The 16,308-nt window shown below is 43.3% G+C and overlaps 3 protein-coding genes across 4 annotated transcripts; 2 read left to right on the top strand and 1 right to left on the bottom strand.

The window, feature by feature from the left end:
- Positions 1 to 585: 585 nt before the first annotated feature.
- On the bottom strand, positions 586 to 4,173 carry zc3h10 (zinc finger CCCH-type containing 10). The gene is made up of 2 exons (XM_037100452.1): positions 2,986 to 4,173; positions 586 to 1,686 (listed from the first exon to the last, which is right to left on the bottom strand). Exons 1-2 carry the CDS (start codon positions 4,132 to 4,134, stop codon positions 1,174 to 1,176), a joined length of 1,662 nt encoding a protein of 553 aa, XP_036956347.1. The 5' UTR covers positions 4,135 to 4,173; the 3' UTR covers positions 586 to 1,173.
- si:dkey-28n18.9 (sorting nexin-6) lies at positions 4,084 to 13,728 on the top strand. 2 transcript variants are annotated; one of them, XM_037100453.1, is made up of 15 exons: positions 4,084 to 4,218; positions 7,523 to 7,723; positions 7,883 to 7,993; positions 8,070 to 8,177; positions 8,797 to 8,857; positions 8,989 to 9,113; positions 11,453 to 11,536; positions 11,624 to 11,698; positions 11,799 to 11,829; positions 11,943 to 12,030; positions 12,151 to 12,190; positions 12,283 to 12,369; positions 12,499 to 12,588; positions 13,078 to 13,143; positions 13,230 to 13,728. In XM_037100453.1, the coding sequence occupies exons 2-15, from the start codon at positions 7,718 to 7,720 to the stop codon at positions 13,365 to 13,367; spliced, it is 1,110 nt and encodes a 369-aa protein (XP_036956348.1). In that variant the 5' UTR covers positions 4,084 to 4,218; positions 7,523 to 7,717; the 3' UTR covers positions 13,368 to 13,728. The 2 variants fall into 2 exon arrangements, with proteins under 2 accessions (XP_036956348.1, XP_036956349.1); XM_037100454.1 differs by lacking the exon at positions 4,084 to 4,218 and adding an exon at positions 4,867 to 5,100.
- Positions 5,107 to 7,243, top strand: LOC119020796 (dnaJ homolog subfamily B member 9-like). Its single transcript, XM_037100457.1, has 2 exons — positions 5,107 to 5,525; positions 6,854 to 7,243. The coding sequence occupies exons 1-2, from the start codon at positions 5,279 to 5,281 to the stop codon at positions 7,150 to 7,152; spliced, it is 546 nt and encodes a 181-aa protein (XP_036956352.1). The 5' UTR covers positions 5,107 to 5,278; the 3' UTR covers positions 7,153 to 7,243.
- Positions 13,729 to 16,308: the final 2,580 nt, after the last annotated feature.

Raw genomic sequence — 16,308 nt, 5'->3', positions numbered from 1 at the left:
TGAACACTGTTTGTGAATACAAAGTCTGTTTATTCAATCATGGAAATGAAGAGATTAATTAGTTTAAGGCATACAAAACTGCTATAAAGATCTTTCTCTTCTGATTATAATTTCTTCTGCAAAAGCTACATGAAAAAACTGCACCTTTAAGGTGAATATATGGTGATACAGCCATAAAGAAACCACTGTGTGTCACTTGTGTTCGGCTCTTTCTTCTGCTCCAGTTTGTTTAAAAACAGCAGACGGGGCAGTCTCCTCGATCCCTAAATCCGGTGTGAGCGCACGAGCCCAGGACATGCCTCCCAGTGCTTTAAGTACACACAACACACAAACACCACACGTCACTCTTGTTTAAACAGACACACGGATATGAGGCTACTGAAGTAGCAGAGGGCATTACATTCAAGCTTACACGGACTGGCTCCACCCAAACAACTTATGCAATAAGATTTCAACATGAGTATTTGCCTCAAACTGTCCTGCTCTCTCTCTCTTATGACTTATCTTAAATGTGTAAGTACAAGTTAAAAGTGTATGTACAAGTAAACACAAGGCAGCCATACACAAAGTGACTGACAACACAAGTTTCATTTTTGAATGTTTGTTATTCTTTTTTTAAATGTGTAAAGTACCAAAGATAATTTACACCAGAGCAACCCACAAAAATATATACACAAACTTCTTCCAGCACCGCACCATAAAGACAGCACTGCAGTCTTGCAGTGATGGTTCAAACAACGTGGATGGGCTTACATATTTGCAGTTTCTTTGCAGTTTTTGGTGCCTATGTTTGAATGGATCCCTTTGGTCAAAGGCTGTTCACAGGTCAGTCAGGAAAGATGCATCTGTGATGTTGCCACAAGTCACAGCAACGTTGCTGGACCGGAATATTACTACTGTTGTATCAGATGCTTTACATTATTGGATTTTGAGGGGGATTACATTTATTTTTTGAATATTTGACTTGCCCACAAACCTGCCCACACTGGGTTTTGAACAGAGAAGTGTTTATCCTGCCCTCTGGTGGAGAAGCTTGTTGTTACAGTGATACCTCGCTGTAATACACATTGACATTCAACGATCTGTCATCAGTTGAATCGCGCATAACGTAACATAAACAAAGACTATGTTAAAAATCCCTGTTAAGGGTGCTACAGTCTGACTCTTCATGAGTTAGTGAGGCAGAGTGGTGATCCTCATGCTCTGACTCGCAATGGGGTACGACACCATCGGGGTGGTGGCGTGACTCATGGTGATGCCAGGCAGAGGCTGCGTCATGGACACTGCCACTGGTGCCACAGACACAGCCACCGGAGCCATAGAAACAGGTGGTGCCATCCCCTGGGCTATGGTTTGTGCAAGTGCGGCTGAGAGGGGGGTGATCTCAGGGTTGAGGTGGGGTGGAGGGGCTGTAGGTGGGGCAGCGTTAGTCGGGGGTGCCGCAGGGGCGCCGGTAGGAGCTACCAGGTCTTGCTGGGTGACAGGCCGAGGCTGCAGTCCAGCGCTGCTCAGGGTGGTGTGAGTCTGGGCGATGCCATGATTGTAGGAGCTTACTGCACCCACAGGGGGAGCCAGACTCTGCTCAGTGGGTGCAGGAGTGGAGGACAGCGTCATCACCTTGGCCTGGCTTCTGAACTGGGCGTTCTGCTCCAGAAGGACCTCATTTGTGGCGATGAGATTTGAAACCTGAGAACCACACAAGACACAAATTAGACTAAATGCCTCTGCAGAGGTATGTAAGAAGGAGCCAGAAACTCTTCATCATTTATCAAAAGCAAAGTTCTGAAACAACCTTAAAGATATTTTGACTGCTTGAAGTAAAACAGAAAATTGTTTATTGACGGGCATAATGTCTTTACATTTAGTAAATCCACCAGTAACCACAGACACAGTTTTTGCAACTGTTGAATCCACAGGTTTGTAAAGAAGCATCAAGCAGACTTTACCCCCTAACCCCCCACCCCCTCGGCTGTGTCTTATGATGTTATAGAATGTCTTTGCCTTTTTGAAATGTTCACAAATAGATTCATTAGAGTTTCAGTCATATGACTGAAGGGTAAACCATTCCAAGTATGTTATTTTCTTGGAATTAAAACAGATCTGGTATACTTATGCAGCACTCTTTGCATCAACTCTTCTAGTAACACTTCAAACTTTGACTGTAAATACATATTTATATTTACATTCTGTTTATATTTTGTCACTGAATAGGTGGCTTCAAGACTCTTCTCTTAACAAGTAGTTTTTATGTCACATGTCAACAAAAAAGAAGCGCTGCCACTAAAATACACAACACAGTTTAAGAAGGTGTCATTGCTCTGATATTGACAGAAAAGGAACCAACACGAGGCAGTAACCAAATGTTATTATATAGTTCCAAGTTTTCTAATGATGTTAAGTATTTGTTTACATTTGTTATTTGTAAATACATTTTCTTTCATGATCTGGTAACAAACCAATAGTAAATCTTCAATTCTGTATATGAATTTTGTTCAATTTATATGGTCAAAAAAGATGGATCTTAATTCCCCAGATTGCTAACACACCTACTGTTCCACTAACTGCGACTAAGAATTACTTTTATTATAGATTATTTAACATACCTTTCCTTTGGTAATTAATCATTCTGTTAAAATGGCAGAAAACTGTGAGAAATATCTGAAAGTCATACCCTCAAAATGCTTTTTCTTTACAGTCAGATAACACAAAGCCAAACAGAAAAAAAACAATTAAATAGTTGGAACATCAGTTGTTTGGGGATTTTTACTGAAAAAATGTCTCAAACAAACAATCGGTTGTTGTTTATCAAAATATTTTCTGCCAACTGATTTACAAGCTCTCTCATGCAACTCAATTCAATCTAATATAGCCAAAAAATAAATACTGCCCTTGCTGAGTTTATGAAATGTAAATTGTTGTAATGACTTTAACAACAATGATTTCAGAGAAATCAAAAAGTTGTCCCCCAGCCTCTCCCATTCTAACCTGCTTCTTCAACTCTTCCACTCTCTTCCTCAGCAGGGAGTTTTCTTCCTCCAGGAACCTGTACTCCAGAGGACGTGGTGGCAGCGTGGCTTGGATTCCCAGCTCATAGTGTCCACCCCCAGTCCCATCTGCCAGGCGCAGGCCCTCCAACCGTCTTCTCTTAAACTGTAGAGCGGTGTGGTCCACAGAGGCCTCCAGGGAGCCAGCATCAAACAGCCCACTTTCCAGCAGAGGGTCGTACACTGAGCATGAGCTTCTGTCAAAACGCCGCTGCCCTGCAGAACTTATTGACAGGCAGCCACTCATCCCGCCTCCACCGACTCCCCCGACTCCCGAGATACCTGGATCTCTGCACCCACCCAAGCTGGGGCAGCCCATCCCCATCATATTACTTCCACCTCCAACTCCCACAAGTCCTTGCATTCCTCCACAGGCACCTCCTCCTCCACTGCCTATCCCTGCCCCAGCACTGACCATTCCACTGGCACCTGGCCCCACAACACCACCCGCCCCAACCCTCGAGGGCTCATATTCATAGTCTTTTTTGACATGGCGAAATTTACATTTATTGCCCCGCTGGCACTCTCCCTTCAGGAAGTCTCTGCAGATCGGGACCTCCCCGCGGCTGTGGGGGAGATCCATGGGGGACAGGCCGAGCCGTGCTGCAACTTTCCCTCTTAGTCTGAGGGGTAGCTCTCCCGTCTTCTTGTAATAGTCTTCATCGTCTTTAGAGCCGTGGACAAAGCGGCAGTTGGAGCGCATGCACTCTTTATTCTGGTGGTCGTGACAGAAGATGAATTCATTCTTTTGCACTCCCAAGTCTGGCACCTCGTTGAAGTCTGGGTGCCTGAAGCGGCAGCGCTTCCCCCTCTTGCACACATTGCGTATGAAGTCCCTGCAGACGCCGTCCAACGCCAGTCCTGCACCTTGCCCCCCACCTCCGCCGTTCCCACAACTGTTGCCATTTCCAAGCGCTCCGCCGCCCCCCATGCTCCCTGAACCAGAGATGTTGCCTCCAACACTTCCTCCTGGACCTCCTCTGCCCTCTGCAGAGCCCCCTGCCAAGCCAGAACCAAGTCCTCCTTCCTCACCCAGACCACCAGCACTCCCACCACCACCTGACAGATAGGAACTGTCCCGGTCAGGCATGGCGCTCGGCCCAGCGCGAGGAGAAAACGGCACTCATGTGTATGAGGGGGTGCTGACGTGACCTGCAGACATTCACATACACAGGTAAACACGTCATGAATAGCTTTTACTTTGCAGCAGTGCGCACTTAAATATGAGCAAGATAAAACATGAACCCTAGTGGAAACATTAGCTTTGAAGGTACATGAGAATATGAATATAAAAGTTATGCAGATAAGACTTTTTGGTTTAGATAGATATGGCGAGGGTTGAAATGTCAACACGTGACAACACCTGGTAAACATGAAGTGGCGCTGGTGTTGTTATTGTTGTTGACGACAGGCTGCTGAGCAGTAGTTGTGTTTTGTCAGCACAAAATAACAACCGAGTTTTTATCATGCCAAGCTGAACCGAATGCACAGCACACTCTGACGTGTCTTACATATGAATAAGTGAGTCTAAAATGGTGCTACGAGCTCGTCGTGTTCGCAGCACCGTCAGGTAGCTAGCGAACGTTATCCGGCTAACTGGCTAAATGCTTTTGTTGTCTTACCAAATTGAAAACTATAGGCAGGATGCAGAGGGCAGAAAAGTTAATCCCACGAAGAAAAAGCCTCGCTCCGATTCACCGAAAGCCACTGAAATGTCTCTGCTAACAACAATCAGGCGCGTGCTGGCAATTTCTCAAGGCCCCGGTGCTGTTTACCACATTTCTTGGTGCATCTTTCATAACCGACGAAGAAGACGACACGCTTCCTCTCAGTGCTCCTCTGCCATCTAGTGGCCGTAACAGTGAACTGCACCGAAATGTGCATCTACTTTGTTTTTTCAAATACTTAACAAGTTTTAAACGGTTTAAACTTTTAATAGAGCACAATAGTGGCTAAACGACGGCGAGGTTCTTTAATTTAATGTGCTTTCACCACCGCTTTGTGTGCAATTCAGACGAAATGGGCGTCACATCTTGAGCCTCCAAGCTACCAGCCGGTAAGTAAACTCTACACTGAGCCTTGGCCGGGTGCTGGTCTCTGCTGACGTGTAGACCAGATATCCTTATTTACATATGATGATGAGCCGCCAGACCGCATCGTAGCTGTTCTTCCAGATAACCTCTCTGTGTGTGTGACACTTAAGTGTGAGCTCCTCATCTGAACGGACGCACAGCATGGCAGCGCAAGGTGCATTTCACTGGACGCAAGCAGCCGCCGTGCTGCCGCTGCTGCTGCTGCTGATGTCTGGAGTCGTGCCTGCTTCCTCCGAGACGAGCAGAAATTACTATGAAACACTCGGAGTGGAGCCAACTGCAACTGACAGCCAGATAAAGAAGAGCTTCCGCACGCTGGCCATAAAGTACCACCCTGATAAGAACAAGAGCGCCGATGCAGAGAAGGCTTTCAGAGAGATTGCTGAAGGTAAAACAGGCCTGCAACACACTTTTTTTCACAGTGTAATCCAAAGTTAAACAAGTGAATGTCATCACTTTCAAAAACAGATGCCTTTTAATAGTTCTCTTAATAGGCAAACTTCAGTTATTCAACTACATGTCTTTTGTTAGATCTAATTAAAGCTGCACTGCAGAGTTTTTGGGGGAAGAACTGTTAATCAGAAGAGAAAGATCTCTATCAACTGTTTTTTCTCATGCCTAAACAAACCAAACAAACTCTCTTTTGCTTTAACTACCAATAGCTCTGAATAAACAGACTGAGCTTAAACGACAACACAGTTTCACACTGTTTTACTGCCACCTTTCTGGCTTCGAACAGTGTTCTGGTGACCTTATTTTTCTCTTAGAACAGCTTGTTTATTCTGTTAAGTCTGAGCTTGTTTTATTACCCCATTAATATTGTAAATATCCCAATTCTGACTTTGAATTTCTTTTCCAAAACAACGTAATGATGCAGTCAAGTGCAACAGCCCCGCAATACATCCTACCCTTCTGAAGGTGAAAAGGTTGAGTTTTTCCTTAAGTGCTGTTAAGTTGAAAATACCAATTTAACCGCAGGGATATATCGCTGTATTATATAACTGTACACGATACGTGACTTTTGCGACCAATACAAATGCTGAAATTAGGGTGCAAAGAATTCCTGGGTGTGGGGGCCCTTTGCTGCATGTCACTCCCCCTCTCTCTCATCCTGTTTCTGGTCACCTCTTCAGCTGAGCTATCAAATAAAGCCAATTTGTCTTCTGTGTTTTTTCTACATGAGAATGTGGATCGTTCAGATCAGTTGTAAGACGCCAATGATTTGCTGGATCCACATTTTATTGTGTGTCATGCAGTGTGGCTCTCTTCTTGGTCCTGACATGGTCTCAGTTTAGGTGGTCTTGACTACAACACTGGCTCTCTCTCAGCCAAAGTAATAATTGGGGCTACACAATTAATCAGACTATAATGGATATCGCAGTATTGCTGAGTGCAATATCCAGATCATAAGATGTTAGGATTTTTTGAGAAAAGTCAAGAGTGTGAAACAACAAGATTATAATGAAGTACAGTGGTGCTGCAGAGATTCTCTGGCCTCCAAATCTTGTCCTCCAGATGTATGATAACTTTTTTGTTTTGGTACAGACCCAAACAAATGTCACATCATCTTGATTTTTCATTGTTTTTTCAAGTGAAAATGAAAACTGTAATGCAAAAATGATCATTCCCACTAATCCTGAATCATATTGCAATGTCTGTGCAAATAATGGAATCAGTTTGTAGCCCTATATATAACCCTGTTGTCTCCTCTTCTAGCCTACAAGGTGCTCTCCAACGAGGAGAAGAGGAGGCAGTATGACAGTGTGGGCCACGAGGCCTTCCTAAAAGATGGCACTTCTGTCAACCCTGAGGATCAACATGACACGGTTTTCGGCTTCAGTTTTGCCGACTTCTTCCGCCACTTTGACAACAGCGCTTCTGACGCAGAAATGCCCCACTTCCAGTGGAGCTTTCATCCGGATGGAGAGGATGCTGCCAGTGTATTTGAAAATTTCGTATTTGAAGAGTCCGACTTCAGCTTCCCTTCCTGGGATGAGGGTGAAGATCACCAGTAGATATCTGGTATTTTTAACGTGTGTACTGTATGGCATTTGTGTTTGAATGAATTGTCTTTCTGTTGACAATAAAGTCTATATTTTGAATTGACCTCTCAGTATCTGTGTCTCATATTCAGTACGTAGAAATTTGGACTCTTTGGTAGCTGTGTGTATTCTGCTTCTTTTATGGGATTACTCATGATATGAGATGAGTGTGTTTTTACAGGTTTGTGGGGTTGACAGCTGAGGGAACTGATTGGACCGTTATGCCACTTTTCATGTGTGGGTGTGCCGAAGGTCCTGAGTTACTGACTAACACACCAGTTGCTCGTCGTTTTCCCTGAGCCAGCACTTCAGATTTGGCACTGTTTTACTCCATTTCTCACAGGACCAGTGTGCACTTTGACCCAGAGGATATCCTGTGCCTGCTCAGCAGTTGCAGCGAGAGCGCACTAAAGCCAACATAAGGCAGAAGATCTTTTTACAGCTCTATGCACTTTTTTTTATCGAGATTAAGGGAGATATAAGCATTCTGGAAATCTGATTAAAGACAGACTGGAAACATTCACCCACAAGCTCAACAATGATGGTGAGTGTGCTGGAGAAAGTTCTTCATGACAGCCTCTGATCATGTGACTTTTTTTTTGTCTTTTTTTACTCCAGGCAGACATCCAAATGCAGCGTGTGCTCAGTTCAGTTTTTCTGCTCAGATATTAGAAAATATTGACAGCCACATGTTTTATTCCAGGAAGAGGTCAAAGAAGTGACATCTATTCTGAGTGTCCACGGTCAGAACGTCAAGGTTACAGAGGTGCTGAAAGACGGGGACACGCTCACCTTCCTAATTGTGTCTCAGAAGGTTAGAAAACGATCAATTTACGTGTGATTTGCTGCAGCCATTTGTTCGTAGTATGATATTATTGTCTCTTTTCCAGCTGTCTGGGACGGGGGAGTACCATGTGGACCGGACCTATGATGATTTTGAGTGGCTGCAGCAGCACCTTTTCTCTCAGGACGATGAGCCCGGGATCCAGGGAGTCATAGTCAGTACTTTTGTTTCTTACAGTAACAGTTAAATACGAAGTGCAGAAGATAAGTGCTGTTTGCTCTGTCATCATGTGCCACTGTAAGATATCTTTTTTTTTTTCCTAACTGCTAACTGTAGTTTCACCAATTCACGGGGTGTGTTCAGGATTTGAGCTTAAGTAAACGAAATTGTTTACTTAAGTACACAGACCCACAAACCACTGGTGCTACTACCACACAAGTTACGTTGTGTCATTAAAGGTCCTTCCTCCTTTTTCCGTTGTAATCAGGAAATTTAGTGTTGACATTCTTCTGTAGAAAAACGAGTGGGAGTTTTGTGGTCTGATTGGCCGTTTTTCCTAAAGATGTGGAAAACTATGAGGAAGTGTTTTTTTGTATGTGTGTGCGTTTGAGATATATTGCACAAGCAGATACTGTAACATTTACATAAATCCAAGACCTCTGTTGCTCAAAAAGCATTAACTTCATAGGTGCTTGGCTTAGGTGCTTCACCTGAGCCAAGCACCTGAGTGGAAGAACGTTCTGTTTTTGGAAAACAATAGAAGGAGTCTTGCTTTTAAAAAAAACAGTAAGGGCAATGATAAAGATTTAACGTTTTTCTTTGTTTTCTCCAAGTTTCCTCCTCTTCCTGCAAAGGCTCAGGTGAATGCGTCTGCCAAGGTTGTGAAACAGCTTGGTGAGTACATCAAAACAGCATCTCTATAAAAAAAAAGGGAAAAAAGATTTACAATGTCGCTGCCTGTTTTGCTTGCAGCGTGCACGTCACATGAAGTGTCATGATGAAAAATGCTGACGGTTTTCTCGCAGGCTTCCTTGCTTTAGGAGAGTGGCAGCCGTACTGTAAAGCCCTGGAAATCTTCCTCCGGCAGATTGCTACACACAGCATTCTCAGCAGAAATAAAGCTGTGGAGATTTTCCTGACGAGCTCAGAAGTAAGTGGACACAAACAAACGTGCTTTTCCTTGTGTTTTAAATCCTCCTTTTTTCATGATAAGCCCCAGTAAAAAGAACTTTATATTACAAACGAGAGCAAGGTTATACCATTTTTTTATGAGAGATACAGACAATAAAAGTTTAAACTTTCACCACCACTGTGTCAGAGGTGAAAATGAAGAGATTCATGTGACAAATATTGTGCTGGTGACATTTATGGAAGGCAGAAGGCTTCCACTTAAATGAGACGTCTGCAGAGCGTTCACCATAGCAGCACAGAGAACAGCTACCGGCTGCCAAACATGAAATTTGGCCAGAGACAAACATGATAGAGCAGTTATGTCAAACAGCAATGTTATGGCCGTATCTGGAGGAGCCTTTTGTATGTGCTTGTTAACGGAGATGGAATGTGGACTTGAAACTCTTCCCGAACTGGGACACAGCTATAATGAATGGTTGTGTGTAGTTAGAGGAATGGACAGACAATAACATCAAACAGGCTGGTGAAATTGTCACAATTCAAAACAGGACACACAGAGACGGCAGGTTGAAAACAAAAAGCAAGCTATAATGAGCCGACGTTCAATGTGAAAAATCAAAAGTCCAAAAAAGAATGCAAGTAACAAAAGCCAGGCAAAAGAAAGTCAGAGGAAAAAAGTCAAAGAGAAATACAAAACTTAGGACAAACCAGAAAACCACGAGGAACAATTCAGCACCAAAGAGAACACAGGAGACACGTGGACGGAAACACACGAACCAGCAAAGACAGAGGGAACAACACAGGCTTAAGGACAAACTACACTAACAAGAGGATGAGGTGCAGATGGAGATACATCGGGGCCAAGGGGGTGCCAACAAACTGATGTGGGGCAGGTGTGGGGGGAAATCAGGCTGAGGAGGAGCACAGGAACACAGGAGGGAAGCAGAACACTGGGAACACAGGTGAGCAGGAAGTGGAAAGTGACGATGAGGCACAAGACGAGATAACTACAAACTGAAACAGAATATAACTAACCAGAACAATGAGAGAAAAAAAATGACTGCGCTGAAATTGTCAGGGAACCAACAGTGAAGTGAAAAGTGAGGAAGGCCGAGTCATGTCAGTGTTATTTATACAGCGCTAGATCAGAAGTTACCTCATGACGCTTCCAGGTCACTCTGACATATCATACAGAGGAGCAGCTTTCCTTCATGAGCATGTATTTGGCAACATTGGTGAAGAGGAACTGCATTTAAACAGGCAGAAACCTCAAAATATGGGCGGCCATTCATCTTGAACAGTTGGATTGAGAAACTAATCAAATGCAATAATACAAATATATGACTAGAATATTCATTGGAGCTGCTATGATTCATTAAATATATGCAGGGTTTACTTTAATAATCTATTCTGATATGTCAATTATTACTTGTTACAAGATGGAGTCAGTAATATAATCCAAGTATGACAATATTAAAGTAATGTGGTTTGATTACTTTCTGTTACTTTTGGATTACTTCAATACCAAACATGTTCCAATAAAGACAAGAGATAATATATATCAATAGGACTTTTATTCAACCTCAGTAACTGTATTCGGCTTCACTATGGCTTCACAACCATAGTTAGTGAAGTGTTGTCATGTGTGCAGATGTGTATAGTTACAGTTACAGTGGTAATCTGTTTTTTTTAACAGAAAATATTGGTAATCCAATTACATTTTATTTAACTTAGTAACCTTATTACTTTCTTAACCTCATTATGATGATGATATAAATAACCATAACAATAATAATAATAATAACACCACCACCACCAACAACAACAACGATAATAATAATAGAGACATCACTAATGATAGTCGCAGGAACATTTGTTTCTACAAATCCTTTGTTTTGACTGCAATATTATAAATGTGTCACTGAACCCTTTAACAAGGCTGTGTTATTCAGTTGCTGCACATTATACATAAGAGATATCAGTTATAAAAAGTCTTGATGAGTGACAGTATAGACACACAGATAAAATTATCTCTATACAAAGCAATGCATTATTTCATAGATGTATATAAACAAAGGTATGTGCGTGTTCAGTTACACACACTCAGTAATTCTGTCTTCACACTATCAAAACCGGAGTGTCAGGTTGTTTCTCTCCTTTTATGATGATAGAGTAAGTTCAGACACATTTTCATTGAGTCTGCAGCGCTGCATAACGAGCATTAGCAGATTTCGCGGTGGCATGAGCCAACAAACACCTTCAGACGTTGTGAGAACGTGTGTGTCCTGCTGGGAAGATTTCATACACTGTGTTTGAACAGTATTAACTTGGAAAGCTTGTTTGTGTCTTTGTGTGCAGCCTCCAGGCAGACAGAGAGTGAGGAAAAACATTTTCAACCGCCTGAGCCAAGCTGTGGAAGGGATGAGGAAAGAAGGCCATAAGGTACACCAGTGGGACCCATACAGACAGACATTTACAGCCTTTACACCTGCATGTTAGGTTTTAATGCCATCATTTCCGTGCCTGCAGGATGTGGATGAGTTCTTTCAGACTGAACGTGATCATAACCTCGTTCTAACTGGCTACACCAAGACTGCAGCTGAGGTGATAGAGATTGTTTTTCCCTTCCTCCTCTCACATGCAGACACACAGTCCTGTCTGATTTTTGAATGTGTTACTTCTAACTTTCTTGTTGGTCCTACAGAGATTCCTGGATGTGGTGCTAACTGAGCAAAGTAAGAAAACTGCCAGAGGATGTGGAGTCTACTAGGTCCGCAGCACATTGTATTTGTCCCTGCTGTACTGGAATCTGACGATAAAGTGTCTTCCATGTTGTGTTTGTTTGTAGAAATAGCAGTGGCCTGTGGGCACTTCTCGGCTGCTCTGCGTCTGTGTGTGGAAGCAGGGGAGGATCCTGACAAACAGGCTTTCTCTAAGTGAGACAATAATAGTTCTGGTCCTGTGCCAGTATCATGTGTATTTAAAGAAAACGCCTAAGAACATTGCACGCAAGTTATGATAAATCAGTTGTGTATATAAATGCTTTCCTCTTTCAGGGCTTGTGTGAAATTATCAGAGCTCTTTGAATCTATGAAGGTAAATTATCTTTTTAATAGAAGTAGATAAATAATACAAGGCACCATTGCTTTGCCAATGAGCTGCGCATAATTCGCTTTTTGTGCGGGCAGAAAAATATAACAAGTGTGGCTGAGAACAACGTGAACACTCTTGGGCTGGGCCTGGACCTGGAGTCACGCTACCAGGAGGCTGAAAAGGTACCATATGTCAAAGTAATGTGTCTTGTCTCTCCATCGACCTCGAATCCTGGTCTTGTATTGATATATGACATGTGACACTGACACGTCTGACTAATGTTTTCCTGTGTAACATTATGTCTGATGCAGGAAATGCTCTTCAGGAGAACATGTAAACTAGTGGAGTTAGAGACTGCCAGACGGAACGCAGAGAGGGCCAAACCTGTGAAGAAGGCAGCTGTGAGTATCTGTGACCAGTGTACGACCAGTGTTGTGGGCAGTGTAATCACATTATACTAGTGTAGCACCTTCAAGGGGGAAAAGACGATTTTAGAGAATCATTCTCATAAGATATAACCACTGCTTTAGTTATAAACAGGTGTAATAAGGGGGACTGGTCTCCTATAAAGACACAGTTTGATGATGAGCGAGTGACCCAGTTGTTTGAGCCTGTTGAATGTTTGTTTTTTATTTCCTTTTAAAGGAGACCTATTTAGTTTTTTCCTTTTATTCTCCACTTCTTAAAAATACGTCTTTTCAGCATGTATACACTGCCATATCAGATGTGCATGCCTTCCTTTGACCAGCAGGTGTCAGTAACATTCTGCTGAGATGTCTCAGTGGTAGATGGTAAAGATGAGAAGACATCAGATGCAAACATAATATTTACATATACTCTGATGAAGACCGAGTATATAATGATGGCGACTTGCTCCTCATATTCATCAGATGGAGGAGGTGAAGAAAGCCACAGAGACAGAGTTTAAGCACATTTGTGGAGTGGCTAAACAGGAGGTAAAGCACATGGACCACCCGTCTCAAGTGTACCAAGTGTGGATCACCCTGTTTGTATTAACATGCATGTGGCGTGTTTCTCCCAGATTTCACGTTTCCAAGGTGCGCGTGTGGAGATGCTGCAGCAGGCTCTGGTTCAGTGGTGTGAAAAGCAGCTCCTCACGGCCAGACAGAACGCTGACCAGTTCAACCAGCACCTGCAGGTCTTCAGAGGGATGGCCTAGTGGCCTCACACTTAATGAAGCGTCCTCAGTATGTCTAAACATAGCATGGTGTAACCCAAACATGTCCTTCACCCTGTGGTGCTGCAGTCTGACACTTCACTGGATTCGATCACATGCAGTGTAAATAAAGAAATGTAAGTAAAAGAGAAATCAAACGGCCAAGCTATAATTTGTGCGCGCGCACACACACATACACACACACACACACACTTTAGATTTCTTGGCTTTGGACTTGTAGTCTCTATGTGTGAGCGTGTATGTGTTCTATACTCCACTAATACATTTGTGCTGAGAGTGTATTGTACTGCTCTCTCGCCACTACATCAGCCGGGGTCACACAGAATAAAGTGTGATGAATTGATTCCCAAAGTACCTGCTCGCCTTTTGTGTGTGTTTCTTACTCCTGGATCATTAATCAGTCGGTTTGACTGCTACTACAAGGACGTGGCAACAAGGACACTGTGTGCTGGGTTTTTTCTTCGGCTTTTCAAATTAGTCTGGCTCTGGAATATCTGTTAACGATCTGTTTGCGATCTCTTATTTTTCCCAGATGACTGTATAAAAGGTCTGGCATCAAGCTATGACACACTTCGGCCTAACTAAAATTTCAGCACATCAGGACAATGTCATCATCTCCTTCTCTGTCTGCTGCGGACTGTAGGTCCATATCTCAGCACTGCTGAGCGCTTCATCTCATCTGTTCCGGCCTGTAATCTCTCCGCTGGGTGAATAAGGAGGAGCGGTTCCCATTTGAGAGAATGAGTCAGAGAGAGATAGATGACTGGTCTCATAAGAAGAGAGGGTGGAGAGGAGGTTTGGCTCATTTGACAATGAAGGAGTAGCTAAAAGGCAATCATGCCACAGAGTGCCAAGAGTGTGTCTTCAGTTCCACCCGAACAGAATGTTTGGTTCGGTCATGGCTGGAAGGGAAGCCTGCCGACTCTTGGCACTGGATGACACGTTATCATCTGCTTGTACGGAGCCCTCGGAGTGCCATGATAAGAACTTTAAAGAAATGTGTGGGTGTAACGCTTACCAGTCACGATCTTAGTTTCGCTTGCTAGCTAGCAATGCAGAGCTGTGGCTTGATGGTAATTCATGTTTGCAAGTATTTAGTGACAAACCAAATGTATGGACACTTGACACTTCCTCCTTGTGGTACTAGAGGAAAGGTCAGGGGATCATTAATCATGACAGCTCTTCCTTCCTCAAAGCCACAAATGGCAGCGCTAGAGGAGAAGTGAGGTTCACCAGCGTCAATGGGAATCTTTCATCCATCCATCCAGGAGTCAAGATATTTCTGTCTGCAAATGTTTGAGGAAGTTCACTTTGCGCACTAGTGGTCCAAAAAGCAAGCATGCATGTTAACACTGCAGCCCTGACCTGTTTAAAACTGCTTGAAACAAAGCAAAGACAGCTGTTGTAGGGACTTGCTTTGTTTTCGTCCCCTGAGATAAGACAAATTGTGCCTCAGCAGTTCGAGATTTTTTTTTTTTTTCCACACTCGCGCGATTGTATCCTGCGCTTATCCCCTAATTAAGTGGAAAAGCTGCATTTATGTTTATGTCAGATCACCTGCAAGCCACTGAAATGCCAGTCTGGCGTTTTATAATCCATTTTTATGTTGTTGAGGCAGTAACAAAAACATATTCACTCTGCTTATAGTAGCTGCACACATTTACTGATCATTAAATCCACCCTCTTAGGATTCACACCTCATTTTTGTGGTTTATTGGTTTTAATGAGGCGCAGGAAAAGTTAAACGCAAGAAGTTTATGGAGCATTTTTGTCGCGGCCGTGGTTGTGCTTCTTCATCTGAATGCACACAGGGCATTATGCTGTACTTACAGCGAGCAGCACAAATGGAGACCTCTGTGTATTATCTCAGGATACCGCTACATTATTCTGCCTGTTATTACTCCGAGCTGTGATGCCTCCACCCCTGCTGTTTGTCACTGCATTATACAGCAGATGAATTTCACAACAGGGGACCAACATTTCTGGTGCTTTCAGTCAGGGGCTGCAGCAGCGCACGGGCACACAAACACACACGCACACACACACACACACACACACACACACTGAGAACCCTTCACAACCGCTGAGAGCATGACCCAGATCAAGGACAGTAAGATCGCGGCAACACTCTGTGTGAGAGAAGAGAGGGAGAGAGAAAGAGTGCATCCGATTGAAAACATGCACTAGCTGATTTGCTAAAGGAGCTCATTACTGGTGGAAAGGCAGCACTCAGCACACTGCCCTATGGCCTGACAGAGACCGGTTTGTCAAGTGTGAAGTGAAGGCAATAGCTTGTCTGAGACCGGGCCTCATGACTCAGCCATCCCAACGAAGCTTTACACTACACCAGTCTGATGAGTCCAACAGTCTGTTGGATGATGAAAAGATATGGAGACAGGCCACAGTTGATGAGCAGTTTCTAATAAGTGTTCACACGGGAGGTGTTTTATTGTTGCCCGCTCGTTCTTCTGTGTCTTGAGTCATAAAATCCACACTGGGTGATTTGCACATTGCCCGTAATGAGTTAACGAAAGCATCTACGGTCACGTAAGTCACAAGAATTGAGGCATGCATGTTTTTTCTTGACAACGAAGTTCAAGAATGAAACAAAAGAAGGGTAAATTCAGCCAATTTCACCCACATTGGTTGAATTCATCGTTTAAGGCTGAGAAACTTTATTGAAACGGGTAATTATAATGGTAATAATAATAATAATGTTATTTCACCTAACAGCTACTATATGTGATGGATGTCATAAACCAGAATTTCCATCTTGTCTTTCCCCCTCAGAGGTCCATATAGCTGTTATTCCATCTTCACAGCCATCTTTGATATCTTTGAGAATCCCCGACTCCCGGGAAGTCACAAGAACAAACTTCAACTACAGAATACTAACATGAAAGTTTCTCCTTTCCCGGCTTCT

The sequence above is a fragment of the Acanthopagrus latus genome, chromosome 6 (assembly GCF_904848185.1).
Source record: "Acanthopagrus latus isolate v.2019 chromosome 6, fAcaLat1.1, whole genome shotgun sequence".
NCBI classification, from domain to species: Eukaryota; Metazoa; Chordata; class Actinopteri; order Spariformes; family Sparidae; genus Acanthopagrus; species Acanthopagrus latus.
Note: the sequence above shows the minus strand (reverse complement) of the source record. Positions and strands in the feature narration are given on the sequence as shown.

Coding starts and splice junctions, on each gene's coding strand:
- zc3h10 (XM_037100452.1), bottom strand. CDS start 4,134: ATGCCTGACCGGGACAGTTCCTATCTGTCAGGTGGTGGTGGGAGTGCT. Junction 1,687..2,985: donor TGGAAGAGTTGAAGAAGCAG/GTTAGAATGGGA, acceptor TGTGGTTCTCAG/GTTTCAAATCTCATCGCCAC.
- LOC119020796 (XM_037100457.1), top strand. CDS start 5,279: ATGGCAGCGCAAGGTGCATTTCACTGGACGCAAGCAGCCGCCGTGCTG. Junction 5,526..6,853: donor TTTCAGAGAGATTGCTGAAG/GTAAAACAGGCC, acceptor CTCCTCTTCTAG/CCTACAAGGTGCTCTCCAAC.
- si:dkey-28n18.9 (XM_037100453.1), top strand. Junction 8,178..8,796: donor CCGGGATCCAGGGAGTCATA/GTCAGTACTTTT, acceptor GTTTTCTCCAAG/TTTCCTCCTCTTCCTGCAAA. Junction 12,370..12,498: donor GCTACCAGGAGGCTGAAAAG/GTACCATATGTC, acceptor TGTCTGATGCAG/GAAATGCTCTTCAGGAGAAC.